Source organism: Leucopleurus acutus, assembly GCF_964270905.1.
Source record: "Leucopleurus acutus genome assembly, chromosome: 3".
Taxonomy (NCBI): Eukaryota; Metazoa; Chordata; class Mammalia; order Artiodactyla; family Delphinidae; genus Leucopleurus; species Leucopleurus acutus.
The window spans coordinates 114,016,242-114,041,084 of NC_139145.1; the positions used below are offsets into that span (position 1 = coordinate 114,016,242).

The window sequence follows — 24,843 nt, forward strand, 5'->3', positions numbered from 1 at the left end:
AAGAGCAGTATATAAGAGAAAAAACCTATTTTAAACTGATAATAGCTAGCTTTCAGTGACCTTTATTGCCAGACATTATTACCTATTTCATAGAGCTACTATGGGAATTAATGAGTTACTATACATAGAACACTTAACACAGTGTTTTATGCTTTTCAGCATGTAGTAAGTGCTTGTAAGTATTAGCTGTTATTATCTTTAATGTTGATAGTGTTGACAACATACCACATACTATGCTGAGCACTTGTATATGCCTTGTCTCACTTGCTGTTGTTCTACTAATTTTATTGATAGTAAACTGAGGCATGGGAGGTTAAGAAAGTTGCCCAAGATGGTACAACTGGAAATAATAACATTTATTGTGCACCTACTATGTGCTAGACATACGGCTAATAAACATTTTCGATGTGTCATCACATTTAGGCCGCACAACTAGTCTGTGAAATAAATTAGATTATCCTGGTTTTACAAATGAGGAGACACCTAAGGTCACACAGCCAGTGAGTGATAGAGCAGAGATTCGAACCCAAGCAATCTGGTTCCCAGAATATGTGCTCTGTACTGCTCTGCACCGTGGCCTTCTGGGAGAGGGATATAAGGGACTCACTTCAATCACCCAGCCCTTTCCTTTTGCCCTCATTACCATTCCCAGCAGTGCTTTCCTTTGGGGGTCACAACATTACCTCTTCATAGGCCCTGTTCTCCAGCCACAACCAGTCCATTCTACTCGGACGTTACAGAGAGGCAGAGACCCCTGCTTAGCCCTGCACTGATGCTGGAGACTCCTCGCCCCCCTGCCCAATTTTCTCTAAACCATGGAAACTTTGTTTTCTATGAGCTTTCCTCTTCTTATTTGCAAGTCAGCTAACATGACTTAACATTTTATTTAAGCCTTGTATGGTTTAAAATCTCAAAGGTTATACACCAAAATGTTAACAGCAGCTAATAAATTTACAGGTAACTTTAATTTTCCTGCTCATACATTGTGTTTTCCAACTTATATAACAGTAAACATATAAATTACATAGAAAAAATAATGTATTTTATAAAATACAATCATAGACTATATCAGAGTGGTAGTTTCCCAAGAGTCAGGAGGATCCGTTGTATAGGCAAGAGGACAAGATTGCCTTTCATGAACACCAGACCATCAGAAGTGTCCCAGGCATCCCTCAGTCCCTTCCCAATTAGTCTCTCTCAAATTATCTCAGCCACAGACCCTTTTATCAGAAGTGTAGAGAAGTACAATATACTTAGCAAATATATATTACAGATTCTTCCTTAAGGGTTAAACTGTGCTGATTGAAATGGAGATGGGACCCCGGATCCTCACTCATTAACCCACCATCCCATCTAAAGGCAACTCCCAAGGTGTGTCTGGAAGCCCTTCTGGCTCTGGAAAACACAGTTCTCCACTGAAACTGATGGTCCACCTCATTCTGGAAACTTGAACTCCTTTAGATTTCCAGAGTTTGCTCAGATAAGGAGCTCTATAAGTTTACTATATATTATGTAAGATAATGATTTTCTTCATCTGCCCTAAATTTTTCTGCTGATCTCCTCTTTACATCCAAAATCAATACACGTGACGAATCCATCTTATAACTGAGTATATCTGTCTGACCGGAAAGCTTTATCATCTATCTCAGAGGTGGCTTTCAGCTCGGAAGGAAAAGAGAAAGATGCGTTTGTTTATGCTTCTGTCTGAACTCCCTCGTTTCTGCCCAGAGGTTAACAAATTCTATGCCCTTTTCTCATCCATCAAGATGATGGATGGAATATTTGGTACTTTTGAATCACAGTCCGAAACCTTCTACTCTCTTGACTTCTGTGATGTCCTTTTGAACCGGTTTTCTCCCTCATGTTATTTTCTTCTCCTTTGCTGACAGTTTTCCTCTGGCACTAGTCTCTGTCTCTGAGCTTCTGCTTTCCTCTTGCTTCACTCTGCAGACAGCTAATCCATTTCCAGGTTCCATGATCACTGTATTGGGGATGGTGCTTGAATCAGTGTGTGCCTTCAGTCTCTCCTATAGAGTCTAGTGTTTTAGCTCCATGGGTAGTGGATATCTCTCTCTTGAGTTCATATTAATTCTTCACAGTCAGCATGCCTAACTCCAGGGTCATATAATCACCACTATTTCCTGCCCTAACATCTCTATTCCGCCAATATCAACAATATTCTCTCAATCACCAAACTTGAAACCTTGGAATTTTATCTTTTATAACCTTTAGTCACCAGAAATCTTAGGTTTTACCTTCAAAACTTCCCTTAGATGTGTCTTTGCTCATCACTTCATGTCATAGAATTTAAGAACACAATGCTCTCTTATCACATAGTTGTTAATAAATATTTTCTAAATCTGGATCTAGTCCAACTATGTCAGTAAAATTCTGAAAGTCATTAACATTCTAAGAAATCTCTGCTTCCTGTCCTTTTTCTCAACAGTGTATCTAATACACTGTCAATTTAATAGTGAAAACACAAATTTAATAATTCTAAACACAAATTCTCTTATGTATATAGATACAAAAAATCCTCAACAATATACTAGCAAATGGAATTTATATAAAGAGGATTGGGGCTTCCCTTGTGGCGCAGTGGTTGAGAGTTCGCCTGCCGATGCAGAGGACACGGGTTCGTGCCCCGGTCTGGGAAGAGCCCACATGCCGCGGAGCAGCTGGGTCCGTGAGCCATGGCCGCTGAGCCTGTGCGTCCAGAGCCTGTGCTCCGCAACCGGGAGAGGCCACAACAGTGAGAGGCCCGCGTACCGCAAAAAAAAAAAAAAAAAAAAAAAAAAGAGGATTATACACTATGACCAAGTGAGTTTATCCCAGGAATGTAAGGTTAGTTTAACACCTAAAATCAATTAATGTAATGCACCATATCAGTAGAATAAAGGACAAAAAACATTTAGTAATCACAATAGATGCAGAAAAAGCTTTTGGCAAAATGTCATACTTCTTCTGGATAAAAACACTCAAACTAAGAATAAAAGGGGACTTACTCAATTTGATAAAGGGCATCTACAAAAAACCTACAGCTAGCATCATACTGAATGGGGAAAGACTGAATGCTTTACCCTAAGATCAGGAATAAGACAAGGATGTCTGTTTTCATTATTTGTTTCAGCATTATATTAGAGATTCTAACAGGGCAATTAGGTAAGAAAAAGATATCCAAATTGACATGGTAGAGGTAATACTACCCATATTTGTAGATGACATGAGCTTGTATATAAAAAATCCCAAGGAGTCAACTAAAAAACTATTAGAACTAATAAACAAGTTCCACAAGGTTGCACAGTAAGAGATCAATGTACAACAATTAGCTGTATTTCTGTGCAATGAACATGAAACATGAAATTAAGAAAATAGTCCCAGGGCTTCCCCAGTGGCGCAGTGGTTGAGAGTCCGCCTGCCGATGCAGGGGACACAGGTTCGTGCCCCGGTCCGGGAAGATCCCACATGCCGCGGAGCGGCTGGGCCCGTGAGCCATGGCCACTGAGCCTGCGCGTCCGGAGCCTGTGCTCCGCAACGGGAGAGGCCACAACAGTGAGAGGCCCACGTAACGCAAAAAAAAAAAAAAAGAAAATAGTCCCATTTGCAATAGCATTGAAAAGAATAAAATACTTTAAGAAAAGAAGTACAAAAGCTGTATTCTGAAAACTATAAAACACTGTTCAAAGAACCTAAAGAAGGCCTAAATAAATGGAAAGATATCCCATGTTCATGGACCAGAAGACTTAATGCCATTAAGATGGCAGTACTCCCCAAATTGGTTTATGGGTTTAATACAATTCCTAACAAAATCCCAGCTGGCTCTTTGCAGATATTGATAAACTGATCCTCAAATTCATAAGAAAATTCAAGGGACTCAGAATAACCAAAGTAATCTTGGAGAAAACAAACAAACAAAACATTGAAGGACTCATATTTTCTGATTTCAAAACTTACTACACAAATTACAGTAATCAAGGTACTGGCTTAAGAATGTAGACATATAGATCAGTGGAATAGAACTGAGAGTCCAGAAATAAACTCTTACATTTATGGTCAACTGATTTTCAACAAGAATGTCAAGAGAATTAAATAGGCTAAGAATTGTCTCTTCAACAAATGGTGCTGGGACAACTGGATATCCACATGCAAAAGAATGAAGTTGAACCCCTACCTCTCACCACATATAAATATAATTCAAAATGAATCAAAGATCTAAACATAAGTGCTAAAACTACAGACTCTTCAAAGAGAACATAGATGTAAATCTTCATGACCTTGGGTGAAGCAGTGGTTTCTCAGATATGACACCAAAGCATAAGCAGTGCAATAAAACTTTTGTGTTTCAAAGGACACTGTCAAGAAAGTGAAAAGACAGTCCACAAAATGGGAGAAGATATTTGCATCTGATAAGGGACTTGTATCTGAAATATATAAAGAACTCTTACAACTAAATAATAAAAAGACAAATACCTAAATTAAAATGGGCAAAGGATCTGAATATACATTTCCCCAAAGAGGATATAAGATGGCCAATAAACACATGAAAAGATGCTCAGCTTCATTAGTCATCAGGGAGATGCAAATCCAAACCACAATGAGATATCACTTAACACCCAATAGGCTATAATCAAAAGACAGGCAATAATAAGTGTTGACAAGTATATGGAAAAATTGGCACCCTAATACTCTGCTGGTGAGATCTAACATGGTTCAGTCACTTTGAAACAGTCTGCAGTTCCTCTAAAGATTAAACATAGAGTTACCATATGACCCAGCAGCTCCACTCCTTGGTCTATATCCAAGAGAAATGAAAACATGGGTCCATACAAAAACACGTACATCAGTGTTCATAGCATTATTCATAATAACCAAGAAGTGAAAACATACCAAATGCCCATCAACCACTGACTAGATAAATAAAATGCTGCATATTTATACAATGAAATATTAGCCATTAAAAGGAGTGAAGTACTGTGACATGTTGCAACATGGATGAAACTTGAAAACATGCTGAGTGAAAGAAGCTACATATTATATGATTTCATTTATAAGAAAGGTCCAGAATAGGTAAATCCAAAGAAACAGAAAGTAGATTAGCAGTTGCCTAGGGCTGGAGGGTGTGGAATGAAATGGGGAATAACTGTTAATGGTATAGGGTTTCTTTAAGAAAATGTTCTAAATTTTATTGTGGTGATGATTGCACAACTCTATGAATATGCTAAAAACCATTTAATTTTATACTCTAAAGCAGTGAATTGTATCATATGTGAATTGTATCTTTATAAATCTGTTAGAAAAAATAGTTCAATCTTTAAAAAACATATTTAAATTCCTCTTGTCTCTTCCTACTGATGAAGTGGGAAAGCGCAATTTCTCAACCTCGTATTTGGTGCCTTGACGTTGTTTCACCCCATCTTCCAACTGTCTCACCCAAACTTCCAACAGCAGTTACATCACTGTGCTTCAAATGCATTAATCATTGGGACAGCTTTTCTCATTCTTCAATCTAAACTTCCCTTTTCTACCTCCAGTTTATCCAATTTTTAGTCGTTTGTTGATTCAGTAAAGCACTTTTGAGCACTTATCATTGATGTGCCAAGGCACTGGGCTAAGCTTTGGGGTTATAGAGATGACTCCGACTTAGGCCATACCCTATATATTGTTTTACACTAGAAACGGGGAGGAGTGGTAGATAACAAAGGGATGCACCTTACAAGTCTTTACCTAAAGTCTCACTACCTTCCTCAATCTTTTCTCTGTGTTTCAGCCTTCATCAGCTTCTTCCTACCATGACCTTTTTATAATATTTACTGTTTGGTTTTAATCATATTCTGTATCATGCTGTTATTTAACCATTTCATATATAATCTCCTTTCCTCCTAATTAATTTGTAAGATTACAAATAATAGAGCCCCTGTGTGTTAGTTTTCTATTGCTGCTGTAACAAATTACCACTAACTTAGGTGGCTTAAAATGACACAGATGTATTATCTTTCAGTTCTGTAGGTCAAAAGTCCAACACAGGTCTCACAAGGCTAAGATCAATGTATCAGTAAGGCTGTGTTCCCTTCTGGAGGCTCTAGTATAAAATCCATTTCCTTGCTTTTTCCAACTTCTGGTGGCTGTCCACATTCCTTAGCTTATAGCCCCCTTTTCCATCTTCAAAGTCAGCAATGTTGCCTTTGAGCAATCTCTCTCACTCTTCTTCTGGCCAAAATTCCCTCTGACTATAGTCAGAAAATAGTCCCTGCTTTTATGGACTCATGTGATTAGAATGGGCCCATCCAGATAATCTGGGATGATTTCCATATCTCAAGGTTCTTACACTTAATCCTATCTGCAAAGTTTCTTTTGCCAAGTATGGTGACGTATTCACAGGTTCCCGGTGTATTTGGCTATGGGCATCTTTAGTGGTCATTATCCTGCCTACCATACCCTCTTTTATACTTCTTTGTATTGCATATGAGCCTAACACTGAGAAGATAGATGGAAAAAGATATACTATTCAAAGACTAACAACAACAATGACAGCTAATACTGCAGTATCTATACATCAAAGTAGACTTAAAGAGAGAAAACATTATTAGAGATAAAGAAGAATTTTTCAAAATTATAAAAAGAAGAATCAGGGACTTCCCTGGTGGTCCAGCAGTTAAGGCTCCATGCTCCCAATGCAGGGGGTCTGGGTTCAATCCCTGGTCAGGGAACTAGATCCCTCATGCCACAGCTAAGAGCCTGCATGCTGCAACTAAAAGATCCTGCATGGCGCAACTAAAGATCCCGCACGCCACAAGGAAGATCCTGCACGCAGCAACAAAGATCCCGTGTGCCACAACTAAGACCCAGTGCAGCCAAATAAATAAGTAAATAAATAAATATATTTTTAAAAGGGGGGGGGGGGTGATCAACCAGAATTTTGCTTCTAAATTTGTAAGCATTTAATAATATAGTCTCAAAATATGTGAAGCAAAAAATGACAGAACTAAAAGGAGAAATGAACAAATTCTAAATTATTGTGAACGATTTTCAGCATAATTGTCAGTAACTGATAGAACAAGCAAAGAAACCAAAAATTCAGTACAGATATAAAAGGTTTGAACAGCATAGTTAATAAACTATGATATTGCACTCAACAACTTGAGAATACATGTTTTTTCAAGTAAGAATGGAATAGTACACAACTGACCATGTGCTGGGCCATGAAGCAAATATCAACACTTTTCAAAGGATTTAAATCATATACTGTACATCTAAAATGATTCTAAACTTAAAAGTTTATTTTTAAAACTCAAGAAATATATTTTCTAACCATAATGGAATTAAACTGGAAATTAATAACAAAAGGATAACTAGGAAATTCTTAAATGTTTGAGCATTAGGCAATACTTTCAAATAAACCATGAGTCAAAAAGAAAATCACAATGGAAATTAGAGAATATGTTGATCTGAATAATGAAGATGCATATTTAAAACTTGCATGATAAAAAAAATTGGTGCTTGGATAAAAATGTGTAGTATTAAATGTATATATCAGAAATGAAAAACATGCTGAAAATCAATTATTCAAGAAGTTATAAAAGAAACAGCAAATTAAGCCCAAAGAAAATAGAGGGAAGAAAAGGATAATGATAAGAGATGAGATTAATGAAATAGAAAAACATACTACAGTGAGGCTCTAAAGCTCAAAAACAGGTTGTTTGAAAAAACTAATAAAATCAATTAACCTTTAGCAAAATTTATCATGGGAAAAAAGTGAAAAGGAGAAATTGCTAATATCAGGAATGAAAAGATGGTATTACTACAGATGCTACAAGCATTAGAAAGAGAATTTAAAAACCAAAAGTTTATATGAACTAGACAAATTCCCAATAAAATACAATTTATCAAAACTGACAAAAGGAGAAATAGAAGATCTGAATGGCCCTATATCTGTTAAAAAATCAATAATTTAAAATCTTCCCCCAAAGAAAACTCTAGGCCCAGATAACTTCACAAATGAACTCTTCAAAATATTTAGGGAGTAACATTCATTTTACACAAACTCTTCAGGGAACACTTCCCAATTCCTTTTATAAAACCTATATAACCTTGATTCAATAACATGATAGGAACATTACAAGAAAAATTTTAGAGCAATTTCTGTGTTGAGCATAGGTGCAAAAATCTTAAACAAAATGTGAATATTTGCTGGCAAATATAATCAGTCATAAAATGTGAATCCAGCAATATATAAAAAGGACAAACATCATGACTAAAAGCAGTTCATCCCATAAATGCAAGGTTGGTTTAGCATTTAAAAATCAATAAATGTAATTCATTACATTAAAGGATAGAAAAGAATAATTATAAAATATTCTCATTTTATGCAGAAAAAGCATATGATAACATTTAACAATCACTTATGATAAAATACAAATTCTTAGTAAATTGGGAATAGAAAGGATCTTCTTTAATCTGATAAAGTGTATCTACAAAAATTTTATATTAACATCATACTTAACAGTGAACTATTAAAAGCTTTTCCTCTGAAATCAGGAATGAGACAGAAATTTGCACTATCACTACTTTTATTCAAAATTATACTGGATTTTACCACCTATTTTACTTTGCCATAGATCTTTTTTTTTTTTTTTAACTGAAGTGTGGTTGATTTGCAGTGTTGTGTTGGTTTCTGGTGTGTGGTAAAGTGATTCAGATATAAAAAAAATTATACTGGAGATTTTGTTCAGTGTCATAAGGTAAGAAAAGGAAATTAAAAGATGTAAAGATAGTACAGGGAGGAAACAAATGTTATTTGCGGATGACACGATATGTGTAGAAAATCCCAAGAATCTATAAACAAAGGATTAGAATTAACAAATGAATTTGGCAAAGTCACTGGATACAAGGTCAGTATGTGAAAAAGTCAATTGTATTTTTACATACTAGCAACAAACATTCAGAATGTGAAATATATCTTAGTATTTATATTAGTATCAAAAGACATCAACCAACTGGGTGTTAACAAAGGATGTGTAAGACCTCTACACAGAAAATCATAAAATGTTATTAAGAGAAAAATTTTTAAACCTAAATAAATGTCAGGATCCACCATACCCGTGAGCTGTAAGTCTCAATGTTTTAAGGCATCAATACCCCCAAACTGATCCCTGAAGTCAGTATCATTATAATCAATATCCCAGCAGCTTGTCTGGGAAATTGACAAGCTGATCCTAAAATGTATATTGAAAATACAAAAGGCCAACAATGATGAGATGACTCTTGAAGACCAATGTTCACTGTAGGATGCCTTATGCAGTTGACCCTTGAACAATGTGGGAGTTAGGGGCAGCAGCCCTCTGTGCAGTTGTGCAGTTGGAAATCTGCGTATAACTTATAGTCAATGCTCTGTACCCATAGTTTCTCCGTGTCCACAGTTCCACATCCATGGTTTCAAGCAACCTCGGATCCTGTAGTATTTACTCTTGAAAACAATCCGTGTACAAGTGGACCCATGCATTTCAAACTCGTGTTGTTCAAAAATTTTACAATTTGTATGGAAACACAAAAGACCCCAAATAGCCAAAGCAATCTTGAGAAAGAAAAATGGACCTGGAGGAATCAGGCTCCCTGACTTCAGACTATACTACAAAGCTACAGTAATCAAGACAGTATGGAACTGGCACAAAACCAGAAATATAGATCAATGGAACAGGATAGAAAGCCCAGAGATAAACCCACACACATATGGTCACCTTCTCTTTGATAAAGGAGGCAAGAATATACAATGGAGAAAAGACAGCCTCTTCAATTAGTGGTGCTGAGAAAACTGGACAGCTACATGTAAAAGAATGAAATTAGAACATTCCCTAACACCATACACAAAAATAAACTCAAAATGGATTAAAAACCTAAATGTAAGGCCAGACACTTTCAAACTCTTAGAGGAAAACATAGGCAGAACACTCTATGACATAAATCATAGCAAGATCCTTTTTGACCCACCTCCTAGAGAAATGGAAATAAAACAAAAATAAACAAATGGGACCTAATGAAATTTAAAAGCTTTTGCCCAGCAAAGGAAACCATAAATAAGATGAAAAGACAACCCTCAGAATGGGAGAAAATATTTGCAAACAAAGTAACTGACAAAAGATTTATCTCCAAAATTAACAAGCAACCCATGCAGGTCAATATCAAAAAAACAAACAACCCAATCCAAAAATGGTCAGAAGACCTAAACGGACATTTCTTCAAAGAAGATATACAGATTGCCAACAAACACATGAAAGGTTGCTCAACATCGCTAATCATTAGAGAAATGCAAATCAAAACTACAATGAGATATCATCTCACACCAGTCAGAATGGCCATCATCAAAAAATCTACAAACACTAACTGCTGGAGAGGGTGTGGAGAAAAGGGAACCCTCCTGCACTGTTGGTGGGAATGTAAATTGATACAGCCACTATGGAGAACAGTATGGAGGTTCCTTAAAAAACTAAAAATAGAACTACCATACAACCCATTACTGGGCATATACCCTGAGAAAACCATAATTCAAAAAAGAATCATGTACCACAATGTTCATTGCAGCTCTATTTACAATAGCCAGGACATGGAAGCAACCTAAGTGTCCATTGACAGATGAATGGATAAAGAAGATGTGGTACATATATACAATGGAATATTACTCAGCCATAAAAAGAAACGAAATTGAGTTATTTGTAGTGAGGTGGATGGACCTAGAGTCTGTCATACAGAGTGAAGTAAGTCAGAAAGAGAAAAGCAAATACTGTATGCTAACACATATATATGGAATCTAAAAAAAAAAAAAAAGGTTCTGAAGAACCTAGGGGCAGGAATAAAGACGCAGACATAGAGAATGGACTTGAGGACCTGGGGAGGGTTCAGGGTAAGCTGGGATGAAGTGAGAGAGTGGCATGGACTTACATATACTGCCAAATGTAAAATAGATAGCTAGTGGGAAGCAGCCGCATAGCACAGGGAGATCAGCTCCGTGCTTTTTGACCACCTAGAGGGGTGGGATAGGGAGGGTGGGAGGGAGACACAAGAGGGAGGAGATATTGAGATATATGTATACATATAGCTGATTCACTTTGTTATACAACAGAAACTAACACAACATTGTAAAGCAATTATACTCCAATAAAGATGTTAAAAATAAATAAATAAAATAGGATCATTTGAAAAAAAAAAAAAACCCTTGTTGTTCAAGGGTCAACTGTAGTAGCAAAAATAAATAAATAAGTAAAGTAACCTAAATTCCCATTAAAAGGGGAATGCATAAATAAAATGTGGTATTCTTATGTAGTGAAATACTAAATAGTTAAAAGGAATATATATATATATATATATATATACACATACATAATCACTGAGCTTTAAAAACACAGTAGTGGATGAAAAAGCAAGCTGCAAAATATGTATAGCATAACACATACATGTACATTTCTAAAGTATAAAACTACTGTGTATTATTCCTTGACACATATATGTGTTACTGTATTTTTAAATGGCTGAAGGACGCACTGAAGTCGTGACAGCAGCAGCCTCTGGGGCAGTGGGGGAAGGGACTGGGATTGAGGATGGAGAAAAAGGAGTCTGTCACTTCATCTTAATTGTCCTACTTCCCTTATTTAAAAAAAAAAGGCAAATATGACAAAATGTTAACATCTGTTCATTCTGGGTGACAGCTCACAGGGTGTTAGTTATATTATTCTTTGTGCTTTGCGCTTAATTTAATTTCTCAAAATGAAAAAAACTTAAGTTGAGATAACAGCATCTTTCATCATTTAGTCTTAGACTTATTTATTGTTTAGGTATTTTATGTTCCTGTTTGTTTTAAAAATAAATGTATATAAATATAAGTATAGCTGAGACAGCTAAATTTCCTTCCTTTGTTTATGTTCACAAAGCGTACTTGTTTTATTTAACATTCTTTGCTATCAAAATGTGGTCTTTATATACAAACTTGTGAGTAGTAAATCATGAGGGCTCACAGTTCTACCACAGTCTGTATATTAAGAACGTACTTCCTATGGTAGACGTCCGCATACACCTCGATCGCTAGAAGCATCCGTTTGTATTGGAGCCAAAATAGCCACAAGCAAACAGAGAAACAAGAAGTCCAAAAGATTTCCTCTTTGGTGCTGATGATTTGTTGGTACTGATTGTTAAGACTGAAGGTCTGAAACCACCAATGTTATTGGCTCAGTCTGCAGTATGCCTCTCCAGGGTCATTTCCACAAGATTGACAAAAGAATGCAACTCCCGGGGCTTCCCTGGTAGCGCAGTGGTTGGGAGTCCGCCTGCTAATGCAGGCGACACGGGTTCGTGCCCCGGTCTGGGAAGATCCCACATGCCGTGGAGCGGCTGGGCCCGTGAGCCATGGCCGCTGAGCCTGCGCGTCCTGAGCCTGCGCTCTGCAGCGGGAGAGGCCCGCGTACCGCAAAAAAAAAAAAAAGAATGAAACTCCCTGCCTTTTCCACCACTGCCAGTGCTTCCCGCGTTAAGCTGCATGCAGCACAGAAGTCCCGCTCCGGCGGGGTGGAGGGCACTCTCAAAGTCCTTTATCACATGATGGTGATGCTGGACAGATGGTGGTGAGGGCACTTTTACAGACACATCACACACTACAGCTATTAGTCATTGGACAGGTAGTCTGACAGCCTTTGGAAGTACACCCAAGGTGATTGCTATGACCATATTTGAAAAGTTGACAGATAAATGTGGATTTAAAACAGACTAAATATTAAACAATGAAGCCCTAAGTTGCGGCTTTTAAACATGCACAGGTAGGAGTGAGGTGGGGACCTCCACACCTTGCCTTCAGGGATCCACCAGGGTCTTCAACTAGAGTAGAACTCAGGTCTCTCTCACCTTATTCGCTCCTCCCCACAAGCAGGTGCAGAAGGAAGTTATCCGAAAGAAGGAACTGAGCATGCTCAGTTCAGACCCTTTTGTCTAATTTTGGAGCCAGCCTGTCCCCAGGATATATGTCAACACACAAGCGTCAATTATTAGCAAGCCCTCTCTGACACAGATCTGAAGTTATGTTCTCTCCAATCAACTTTATCAGTAACAAAAGCAATATTTTTAGCTCCATCTCTCTGGCCTCTACCTCTCAACTGGTTCCAAAGTCAAGAGGGGAAGAGGGAGCAGGCACTATTAATTGTGCCCCTTCAAACCTGATGATCAATTAATATAAGACCTCAAGATGATAAATTAATATAATCCATGATACCAACCAATAATTTATATACCAGAATTATCTTATCTGAATAGTTAACTGAGCGTTGCTCACTTACTTTTAGATTTCATAAGTGTGGTTAAAAAAATAAATGTATGTACGATTTATCATGGCATGCTTGAACTCTCATAGCTTGAGACAGACTCCATTAAAATGTGCATTTTATAATGTATTATATTATCTGCATAGGTGTACAAGTATACACAGAGAATGGATTTAACTCAATCATTTAACAGCACAAACAAAACCTACCAAAGAAACAACCCCACATGCTGTCACAGGACACAGTTCTGCATGTGGCCAGCTGTACGCAGGCAGAACGTAGTGGTTTTAAGGATGAATTAGTGTTCTAATCTCTTTGGGATTTCCTTTATATTAGTGGTGGTTTATGACTGACGTTTAATGTAACTGGAGCTTTCTGTTTATATTTAATAGAAGATTCATTTCTGTGGCAGGATCCACATTTACGCACCAGCGTTGAATAAAAGCTACTGTTCTGCAAGAGGGATGTAAAATGTTGATTTATGACGACACGTTCCAGTAACAGTGATCTGATTCTTCCAAACCCTCTCACCAGGTCCTGGGAACAGCATGGTTCCGGCAAAGTATGATTCTTCCCTTCCAGAATATTCAGGCTTCAACACATCTGTCCATGCTGCCATCAGACACAGGAACTGGAAATTCCTCACGGGCTACCCAGGTAGAAGGCTTAACATTTCCCACTAGAACAGCTAGGAAAACTTTACCAAAGAGCAACTGTCTTTTGCAAAACATGATCTCTGGGGCTGCTGAATGAGGGGAAGGAGTGTCATCTGGTCCTAAATTTTTTAAAAATTAACAATTAACTGTAGAGGTGGGGGGAGGGTGAAAGGAAGAAATGCAGCTCTAGTGCTTCATGGAAAATAAGGGTTTCCGATATGCACGACCGTCAAGCACAGCACTTCTAGCTAGCAAAGGGAATCTCTGAAAGCTACATCTTCAACCAATGGTATAGCGGGGGGAGGAGGTTGCTTCCCCTGAGCACATTCTCTAGAAGTGACATCTTTTAAATATTTTTATGGTATGTGGTATGATGGTTAAGATTGTGATGCAATTAAGCAATGTTTATAATGAGGGCATTCTTGGCGTTTGCGGCAAGACAATCCTTCATCGTTTGTGACTGTCCCATACGTTCTAAGATATTTTAGTATCCCTGGCCCAGACCACTAAATGGCAGTAGCACCCCCTGACAAGTCACTGTGACAACTAAAAATAACTACCACCACCACCACCCCCAGACACACACACATGAGACATGTTTAGTTAAAGCACCAGAAGTCAGAGTCGGAGACAGATCTAGACATAGCATCAAGGGCCAGATTTTTTTACGTGTCCATACCCACAACAGAGCTCAGCCTTGTCACCCAGACTCCTTCCTTGAAATTAGAACCTGCCTACAATACTCCTCCTCCAATAAACTCTTGTATTTCTTTGCCAGGCTGTGGTTACTGGTTTCCTCCGCCATCTCAATATAATGTTTCCGTGATACCCTCCTTGGACCCACCGACCAAGACCTTCTGGCTCTTTGACATTGATCAGGACCCACAGGAAAGGCATGACCTGTCAAGAGAATATCCTCATATCGTCAAGCAGCTCCTTTCCCGTCTGCAGTTCTACCAGAAACACTCGGTGCCCGTGTACTTCCCAGCACAAGATCCCCGCTGTGATCCCAAGGCCACTGGGGCTTGGGGCCCTTGGATGTAGGATTTCAGGCAACCTAAGGGGCAGCTAGAAAGCCTTTCTGTTGCGAGTTGGACTTCAGGCCTTTACTTTGTGACTCTTGTCTCATTGTTCTCCCAACCTGGGTTCACCTGGCCCTTCTCTTGCTCCTAAACCACACTGAGGTGTCTAATTTCAACCCCTAGTACATTTGAGATGCTGATAAAATCTGAACACTTCTGCTGTTGACTGGGGCGTGTGTCTAGAGGAGAGGGTGACTGGCTTCATTCCCTCCTTCCTGAGCTGTGGGACAGCGGGGAACACGATTTGAAAGAGGAAGTTGTTGAGCCTTGGAACCTGGAGCAGCTGGTTCTTTTTGCCTCACAAGTCAGATGTTAGAGTTCCCTCTGGCCATAGCTGGGTTTTATTGGAGTGATTCACATTTCTTGGAACAAATGAAAGGGTCAGACAGTTGTTAATGGTTCTGTTGGCCAGGGGTTCTCCCTGTCTGTGAGACATCGTGTTTAGGCATCCCATGTGAATACGCTGGCTTGGTTCACCCCTCGCTCATGCATCTCTTCACTCACCTCGTCACTCAGCCCGTCATGGAGCATAAGGCTCGTTGCATTATTAAGATCAGTGTGGCACTAGGCCTACTCCTTGGTTTTGGTTTTTACAATAGGGAAATTTGTTTTTTCCCCAATTTTTTCCAGCCACTGCTCATCTTGTCTGGACTGCCTGCTACTCCGCTTCCTTTGTGGTTCTTTTTCTACCCTTTCTTCTGACTCATGTATCCCATGCCTGGGAAGGGTGCTTTGCTTCTCCACTATGAGCACCACTGGTTTTTGGAACACTGCTGAGGCCTGCCTTCCTTTTGCTCCTGACACTAAAGCTAGAGCCCCGCCCAGAAAGGACGGTGCGTCTGGCTCTGTGGGCATGCTCATGGCAGTGCTTGGGTCTCTGTCATCTGCTTGGTGACTTTTTTTCTAGTTTATTCTCATGAGTGTAGCTATGTCTCATAATATATTCAGTTGCACTGCTCTTCGGTAGCAGTGAGGAGAAACCTTGGAAAAGGATAATATTGTCCTGAGACGATGCAAGTAGGCAATTTGCAAAAGGAAATGGCCGGCATCCGGGATACCGAGCCTTGGTAACACAGGTGAAGGTACATCCACGTTTCTCTTATTCTCTCAGTTTTACTGCTTGTATTGAGGTTCTGAAGTTGGGGAAGGAGGATGCACAGTTTGACCTGCCAGCCCTTTCTTAGCCCCACCAATGTCCTACTAACGTGGACCAGTCCAGATTAGCTTCAGGAGTGTCAAACTCAGAGAAGTATGTCCAAAAACTATACTCTTTTTTACATTAGCTCCACTGTTTCATTCACTGCCTATCATCAATGCCTGGATCAATGCCTGGTACATAGAAGGCACTCAATACACTTTAAAAAAAATAAATGAATGAATGAACAAATGAGTAAATGAGAAAGTCTCACACCATGGAAGGTGCTAATCCAATGAGCTGAATACGGGGCTGAATATAAATATCTTCCAACCGTAGCTTTTCTGTTCTCAAGCTGTCCTCCTGGGGTAGGAGCACAGTCTGCATATCTGGGAAGTCTAGGACACGCCATAGTGAAGTTGTAATGTCCTCTCAGAGGGAGAGGGGAGAAAAATATGCCTACTGAAGATACTCTTCTGCCAATAATCCTCAGTTCTCTTCTGCAGAGGACACTAGAAACTAAAACTACCAAGCTATATGATATAGGTCATGGTACAGCCATTCCTTCAATTCAGTAGCAATATTCTCCGGTTACGACTAACTTGTATTAAAATAACGATGATTGGAAAGAAATGGTGCTAGAATTAATGACACCTGTTACCAACATGTACCCTACTCCTGGGCTGGCATGCATCTGGCCAAAATGCTACTAACTCTCATTCCCAAACCTGTGGTGGATATTATGAACTAACTGAGCCCAGAGGTTCCTTCCGGAGCCTTCTAACTCCAAGGCTGTAGGTACCATTAATACTATAAGATTGGAGGCCGTCACTACATGATACCTATTTGCTCCCCCTGCTGTCCCAGCAGCTGTTCCCAGTTAGAGTTTCTTGATCGCTCTGTACCATGTGGATGTTCTGCACTCGATGGACCTAAAGGGAATTTTAAAGACTGATTTTTTTTTTTTTTTTTTTTTTTTTTTGTGGTACGCAGGCCTCTCACTGCTGTGGCCTCTCCCGTTGCGGAGCACAGGCTCCAGATGCGCAGGCTCAGCGGCCATGGCTCACAGGCCCAGCCGCTCCGCGGCATGTGGGATCTTCCCGGACCGGGGCACGAACCTGTGTCCCCTGCATCGGCAGGCGGACTCCCAACCACTGCGCCACCAGGGAAGCCCAAGACTGATTTTTTGGTAAAACTTTTATTTGAGATTTTATGTTATCCATAATAGAATGTACTCATTGAATTTTCTTATTCTGTACAAGAATGTGAACAGATTCACATGCTGTCATTAGAAGTATTAATGGTGTTTTCTCTGATTTTGTTTAAAGAAGTTTTATTTAATTTTTTTTCTTTTTACTACCTGATTGTGTCAGATTTGGGGGACAAAAAAATTAAATTTATCTTTGAAAATGTGTCAGCTCTGAGTATGGGGTTTCCATTTGGGAGATGAAAAGGTTCTGGAACTGGATAGTGGTGGTGGTCGCACAACATCATGAATGCACTTAATCCCTCTGAATTGTATGCTTTAAAATGGTTAAAATGTGTAGTTTTTAACCACAATTTCAAAAATGTGTTGACCCATTTATGGTATGTGAATTATAACTCAAGAAAGCTATTAAATAAATAAATAGAGCAAAAAATATCAGAGCTAAAAAAGATGTGTCCATCATTGCCCCAAAGACACAAACTATAAAATAGGATATTGGAGGAAGGTCAGGAGAGGGTCGGAGTAAATATAAAGTGGTAATAAGGGAGTGTATTAGTTCTCTATTGCTATATAATAAATTACCCCCAAATTTAGCAGCTTAAAGCAATGAAGATTTGGTACATCACACATTACATGAGAGTCAGGACTTTAGGAGGGGTTTACCTGGGTGGCTCTGGCTCAGGGTCTCTCATGAGGTTGTAGTCAAGCAGTTGACCAGGTCTACAGTCATCTGAAGGCTTGACTGGGGTTAGAAGACCCGATTCCAAGGTGACTCACTCACAAGGCTCTTGGCGGGAGGCCTCAGTTCCTTGCCCTGTGGGCCTCTCCATGGGCTCTCCTCACACATGGCAGCAAACTTCCAGCAGAGCCAGAAATCCAGAGAGAGAAAGAGGGAGCTGCAGTACCTTTTATGACCTGGTCTCCAGAATCATACACTGTCCCTTCCACCTTTTTTCACTTCCTTAAAAAGGAGTCACTAAGTCCAGCTCATACACAGAGGAGGAGAATTAGGCTCCACCTTTTAAGGGAAGTGTTAGACTTGTGGGCCTATTTGGCACCACCACAGACAACAGAGGAGAATGGACAAATGTAGCTTCCTGGGGTATTGATTGTACAATCAAGTCCACATGCATTTATCAAATGTTGCTATTTGAAGAGAAAGAGTAGAAAAAGCATCCAGCTTTGCTCTTTACTGGTAGGATGACCATGGACAAATCATTTAACCTGCTCTGTGGCTCAGTTTTTTTACCTGATGAAGTGATGGGTTGAAGTAGATAATCCCTAACTTCTCTTATATCCCTAGGGTCCAGAACAATTCCTGGCACATAGTAGATGTTCAATAAATGTCGGTTCATTGACTCTCAACTGACTGAATTCTAATACAATGGTGAGAAGTAATAGTGTGCTAAAAATATCCTGAGATCGTGCTCAGTCTTAAAAAAAAAATCTAATTTGGTGATAGAAGTCAGCTTGGTGCTTTCCTTATGGGGAAAGGATACTAACTAGGGAGGGGCATGCTGAAACATTTTGGGGTTTAGAAAATGCTCTATATCTTGATCTAGTGGTCTTTACATGGGTGTATCCATATGTAAAAACTCACTGAGAGGTATACTTAATGCACTTTACGGTTTATATGTTGTACCTAATTAAAAAGTACTTTAAAACAAAAAACACCTGCCCTTAGAACAAAAAGAGCACTACATACTTATAAGTTACAAAAATGTACCTGGAACACACAAACATTTGTAAATAAAACATTTTAAATGCTGCAAGGACATCTATTTGAAGAAACCTTTCTGTGAATCCTTTTGAAAACACAAATTTAGGTTTCTGTATTTACAAAACCTGAATACATCGATTTAGATTTCCTAAACTGAGATTTTGTTACCCAGGTTTTCTTGAAGGAGTCATACCCATGTATGGGTGCTGGGGGAGGGGTGTAGAGACCAGGAAATGACACAAACAAGACTGAGGGCATGGCCTCTGGCCCTAAAGGGCTTATGATTCGATTCTGTGGTACCAAGTTATTTCTAGCTCAACAGTTTTTAAGAATAATCCAGCCAATACTAAATGTATTGAAGTAGTGATTATCCTTCCCAGTCACCACTTAAACTTAAAATCTATTTTTTGTCCAAGTAGAGAATAGTCATCGCTTGTGTAGATTGGTTAATTTTCAGGCCATTCCAAGACCAGCCTGCTCACCCTGGCATCACCCTTATCGATCACTAGAGCAGATAGGTTTGACTGACGTAGAGGTACCTGCCACATCCCTTTCGCCTTTGCCCCATTGCCATGGGAGCCACCCACCAGATGGCACAAAGCCAAGGAGGAGAGCAGTGACTCACGCTGTCCTGGGCCTGACGTCAGGGCTCTGTGACCATCAGGAAATTGGAGAGACAATTTCATTCTCAAACTAATTCACTCAAGTAACCAGTCATTGAGCTTAAGCTATTTCATTTAATAACCGCTATCATTTTTCTGATAATAGAGGTAATATGTATCGCTGTAAGAATTTTAGAAAATACAGAAAACACATATGAAAGAAAATTAAGCAACCAATAAGCCACCCACCCAGAGTTAGCCACCATTCACCTTTTTTTACACCCCTTTAAGAGAGGAAGTGACCCACTTCCCAGATTGGTTTTCAAATCCCATTGTGCCCAGCTGAGGTCTCATTGGAGACTCAAGATGGTAGATAAATAAAACGTTGCCATTTTGGGTAATCTTGATTTTAATCCCATTAACGAATTATAGATGATCCCAGGAATGTTACCCTGAAGGGGCATAACTTCTCCTCTCCCTCCTCTCCCCCTCCCTCCCTCCCTCTCCATGGGTCTCAACAGGGGACCTGGGCACAGTGGGGGCCAGTGTACCATCAATCAAACCAGCAAGTAGGAACCCACCCCTTACTCACACCAGAGTCTTGCAGAGAAGAGCAGAGGGGATAAACATAAACACGTACTCTCCTCCCCTCCTGGGTGAACAGGACTTATTGTGTTTTTATTTACAATAAATGAATCAAAGCTCGGATTGCCCATGTGCCAGGATTTTGTAGCTGGGATCATTCAAGTCCATGCTGTGGAGGCTAGGACAAGGGCAGCTGATGGCAGCAGGGCCGGATGGGTGCACTGGATCAGGCCCCACTCCCAGGAAGCTCACCTACCAGGGAGCACAGATGGGAGACACAGCAGACAGGAAGAGGAGGTCCCAGAAAGGGCAGAGGCGAGGTGGAGGGGGCTCAGAGTCAGGGACAATGCACCTTAGCGCCCGGCAAGGGAATTCCTTTTCCCTTAATTTTTGCTTCTTGTTTTTTTACACCCATGAGAGCAGTTATATAAACTATTTTTACATTTGATTAGAGGACCCTCTGATCTGTTAGGGAAGCAGTGGGTTTGGTATGAAAACATTATTGTTGGGGATTCACAAGGGGGCATCTGGTTTTCCCTGGTCCTTAAGTCAGGGCTCGAGCAAAAGGGTTCGGGTTTAACGCATGCAGGCGATGGAAATATGTGGCCCCCGACACCCAGAAGGAGGAGAAGGGCCCTTCCCAGGGGCACCTGCCTGTGTTCTGTCACTGAGTTCCGCAGATACTCCTTCCCTGCAAAAGAAGTGGCTCGAGGTGCCCAGGCAACCAGAGCCAGGAGGCCGGCCCACACGGCCCCTTGAGACCCCACCCAGACCTCCGTGGCTCACATGGGCCCTTTCACTGCTGCGAGTCTTAACGTGGTACTTTTCCTTAAATTCACATTCTTTACTAGGATAAGTACTGTAAAGAGATGCTTTTTTTTTTCTTTCTTTCTGGCCGGGTTGGGTCTTCGTTGCTGCATGAGGGCTTTCTCTAGTTGTGGCGAGCGGGGGCTACTCTTCGTTACGGTGCTCAGGCTTCTCATTGCAGTGGCTTCTCTTGTTGCGGAGCACGGGCTCTAGGCGCAGGAGCTTCAGTAGTTGTGGCACGTGGGCTCAGTAGTTGTGGCTCGCGGCTCTAGAGAGCAGGCTCAGTAGTTGTGGCGCACGGGCTTAGTTGCTCTGCGGCATGTGGGATCTTCCTGGACCAGGGCTCGAACCCATGTGCCCTGCATTGCCAGGCGGATTCTTAACCACTGCACCACCAGGGAAGCCTGAGATGCCTTTTTTACCACTGTGGTAAGGGGAAAACTAATATCCTGGATAATCATAAAAATACACACAATAAATACTCTTAATAAATATGCAAAATAGATACTCAATAGATAAATAAATTGCTCTTGCATTGGATCTAGGAACTGTTCCTGACCTGGAAGGAAAGAGTATTGAAGAGCGGTTAACTTTTTCACTAAATGATTCAGTGTCACCAGTGCCAGGGCTGTGACTTTGGCAACACTGGCCTGGAGGCAAGGAAACGCCCCGAGGGCCAGCCGCCCGTTCAGCGTGTGCCCAGGGCCCGGGCGGTGCTGGGTAGTGCTCCACGTGACTGGTAACTCTGCTTGCTGATGTGCTGCTGTCCCCTTTGCCTGCCATGGCCTCCAGGAAGAATCACAGCTGCACTCTTCTCCCAACAGCTTGTCTTGCTCGTGTGCCTGGAGACCCCAAAGCAAGGCAAGCATTCGAAATGAGGTAAACATATAAGCACAAAGAAGAAACCAACATACACATCCTCTGCAATACAGCAGGAAAATCACAGAGGATCCGACCACGGGAAGAAGCCAGGAAAGTCAATAAACAAGTTGGAGGAGATGCGGCATACAGAGACGAAATGTTTAGAAGAAATAAACACTGAGGGGAGGAAAAAAGAGGCAACCTGGAAGTTCTTGGGTTAAGAAGTTCCCTGAGCCTTCATTTCCAGGATTGTAATCTGTGGTCCCAGGGACTATAAAGCCACCCTCCCAGGAGACTCTGTGTCACAAATGCCTGGAAATTTCTCCTGCTCTGCCTCACAGCCCTCTCACACCCCCTAGGTGCCCACGTGGGCCTCATCTGGTACTGTAACGTAGCTCATCAGGGATGTCATATCTTGCTAATTATAGAGGCAAGGTAAGGAATTAACCTTCCTTGAGGACACACCGTATGCCAGACACAGTTTGACTTTTACAATAGCTACTAAACTCCTCACAGTAATATCTAATCATTAGGTAAATGGTTTTACCATTTTAGAAACTCTCTCACGTGAAGTCACACAGCCAGTAGAGCTGGAATTGGAGCCCAGATTGCTCTTAAAATGCCCAGCTCTCTACTCAGCCTCCCTGCAACCTCTAGTACTCAGCTTCCTTCCCTTCCCTCTGTCCTGCGCCTTTAAGGATCATTTGTAGGAAGTCCTGTTCTGACCATTTAGGACTGGGGAGCCTCAGGTGAGTGATATTCAAAGCTAGAGTTGAGAACTCAGCCCCGCAGAACGCTTGGGATGCGTGGAGGGAAGGGAAGCCTTGGAGAGGCTAGCATAAAGTTCAGCAAGAGGTATTAATTAATTTATTTTTATATTTATTTTTGGCTGTGTTGGGTCTTCGTTTCTGTGCGAGGGCTTTCTCTAGTTGTGGCAAGCGGGGGGCCCCTCTTCATCGTGGTGCGCAGGCCTCTCACTATCGCGGCCTCTCTTGTTGTGGAGCACAGGCTCCGGACGCGCAGGCTCAGTGGCCATGGCTCACGGGCCCAGCCGCTCTGCGGCATGTGGGATCTTCCCGGACCGGGGCACGAACCCATGTCCCCTGCATTGGCAGGCAGATTCTCAACCACTGCGCTACCAGGGAAGCCCAAGAGGTATGAGATTAGTAGGGTAAAAAGCTAATTGGAGGCTTAGAAAATAAAAAGCATTTGAAAGGAGTTGGAATTACTCAGCCTGGAGAGGAAGTTTATTAATGTTTTTCATGTATTTCGTAGGAAAATCGCCTTCCCCCACGCAGGTCTCTGAGGCTGGTGACCATCCTCCCCGTGAACGCAGAGACAAAACCGACAGCACAATGCTAATAGGAGGAGGAGAGGAGAGTGACAGGTGGGTTCTCAAAATGCACTTCAGCTTCTGAGGAGGGTGCTGGCTGGAAAATGGAATGGAATGTCCTATCTTGTTCTGGGACCAATTGACATCAACTAGTCTCTAGCTGCAGTTACCATCTTGCTGAATTTTGGAGGAGGACGTGGTTCTTACCAACAACCCTGACTATTGTCTTTGATATAATGTCCGTAGAACCTCATTCCCCCTCTGTGTTTAGGGCTCTGAGATGAAGCATAACAAACACTTCAGATACGTAGGCTATTTTGTACAGTTCTGTTTGTAATGATTTATCTTTGGGGGTTGGGAGGAAAGAAGGTAATGCAAAGGTTAGCCTGTGTATGTGGACTTTCTTATAAGGAACATTGCCTTGTGAGGATCTCTCCTTGGAAAGAGGAACACAAATAATGACCGTGTGCTTCAGATGGTATATTTTGGTTTAAATCATTGTATAAATGAGAGAGCTCCATGTTGGTCAACAGGACCTGGTTAGAGAAATGCTTTGATTTCTATAGTTAAACATTGTTTTCTTAAGTCAAAAGTTAAGTGGCTGAGCCATGGTAAATTATGCGGACAACTCCTCTTACGGGTTGGGAAGGAAAAATGTCGGTGAGAGGTAATTCCTTGCTTCTCATGCAGCTGTGGAGGCTGTCTCTGAAGGCAGGCTCTGGTCTGATGCTGCAGGAGCGGGGGGCTGCTGAGGGGCTTCTGCTGGCGTTCAGACTAAGTCATCCCACTGATTACCCCTGGGCAAAGCCACCTAGTTACCAGGCATGGCTCCGTCAAGGCGTAGCTAGTGCATCCCCAGACGAGGAGGAAATGCCCTCTTGGGACAAGGAGGGCAGGATGAAGTGAGCAGGTAGTGCCATTGCCCTCTCCTCCTTTGTACACAGAACACTGGCAGTGAAGAGAACTTGACCTTTGCTCGGTACTTATTATTATACAATTTAAAAATTCTTGCTGGTTTGACAGGCTTTAAAATGGAACATGATTGTGTGTTTCTTTCAGTGCCGGGAGGTTGGACTTTTCCATGTATTTATTGGTCCCTATGGCTATTTTTTTGAGTGGCCTGATCAGCCTATCCCGCCCTCCCCAATCTCACTGGCCCTGTCATGGGTTGGGGTGCGGGTGGAACAGTAGCCCCCGCTGAGGATAACGCAAGGCAAAGCCGGCCTTTGTTCAGACCTGAACCATTATCTCAGCTGAGGCTGCGAGTCCTCCCGTTTCCAGGTGGTGCGTTTCCAGTTGTCAGGTGTCTCCGCTTTCTATTCCGTCTTTGGAACTGTGTCAGGGGGCAGGAAAAAGTAAGGAGGCGGAGGGGGGACAGGCAAGATCCTTTTCCTTTCTTACGGGCAGAGCAAAACTGAGACTTGTGAGCCCCCTGCGAAGGCTAATGGCGCTCCTTCCGAGGGATGTTCTTTTAATATCGGAATATTAATATTGAAATAAGAGCACTGGAGGCAGGGGGAGGGGTGGGGCTGGAGAGGGAGGGCCACTGGCAGCTGCCCA

The 24,843-nt window shown here is 41.2% G+C and overlaps 1 protein-coding gene across 2 annotated transcripts in view; it reads left to right on the plus strand.

Moving 5' to 3' along the window:
• ARSB (arylsulfatase B) overlaps positions 1 to 15,875 on the plus strand; it is a 176,465-nt gene extending 160,590 nt beyond the window's left edge. The window contains exons 7-8 of one of the 2 annotated variants that reach the window (XM_082836366.1): positions 13,830 to 13,952; positions 14,730 to 15,875. In XM_082836366.1, coding sequence (XP_082692492.1) covers positions 13,830 to 13,952; positions 14,730 to 14,995 — 389 coding nt within the window. In that variant the 3' untranslated portion in view covers positions 14,996 to 15,875. The remainder of the gene's footprint in view (positions 1 to 13,829; positions 13,953 to 14,729) is intronic. The other variant, XM_082836367.1, reaches the window with a different exon arrangement.
• The last annotated feature ends 8,968 nt before the right edge of the window (positions 15,876 to 24,843 follow it).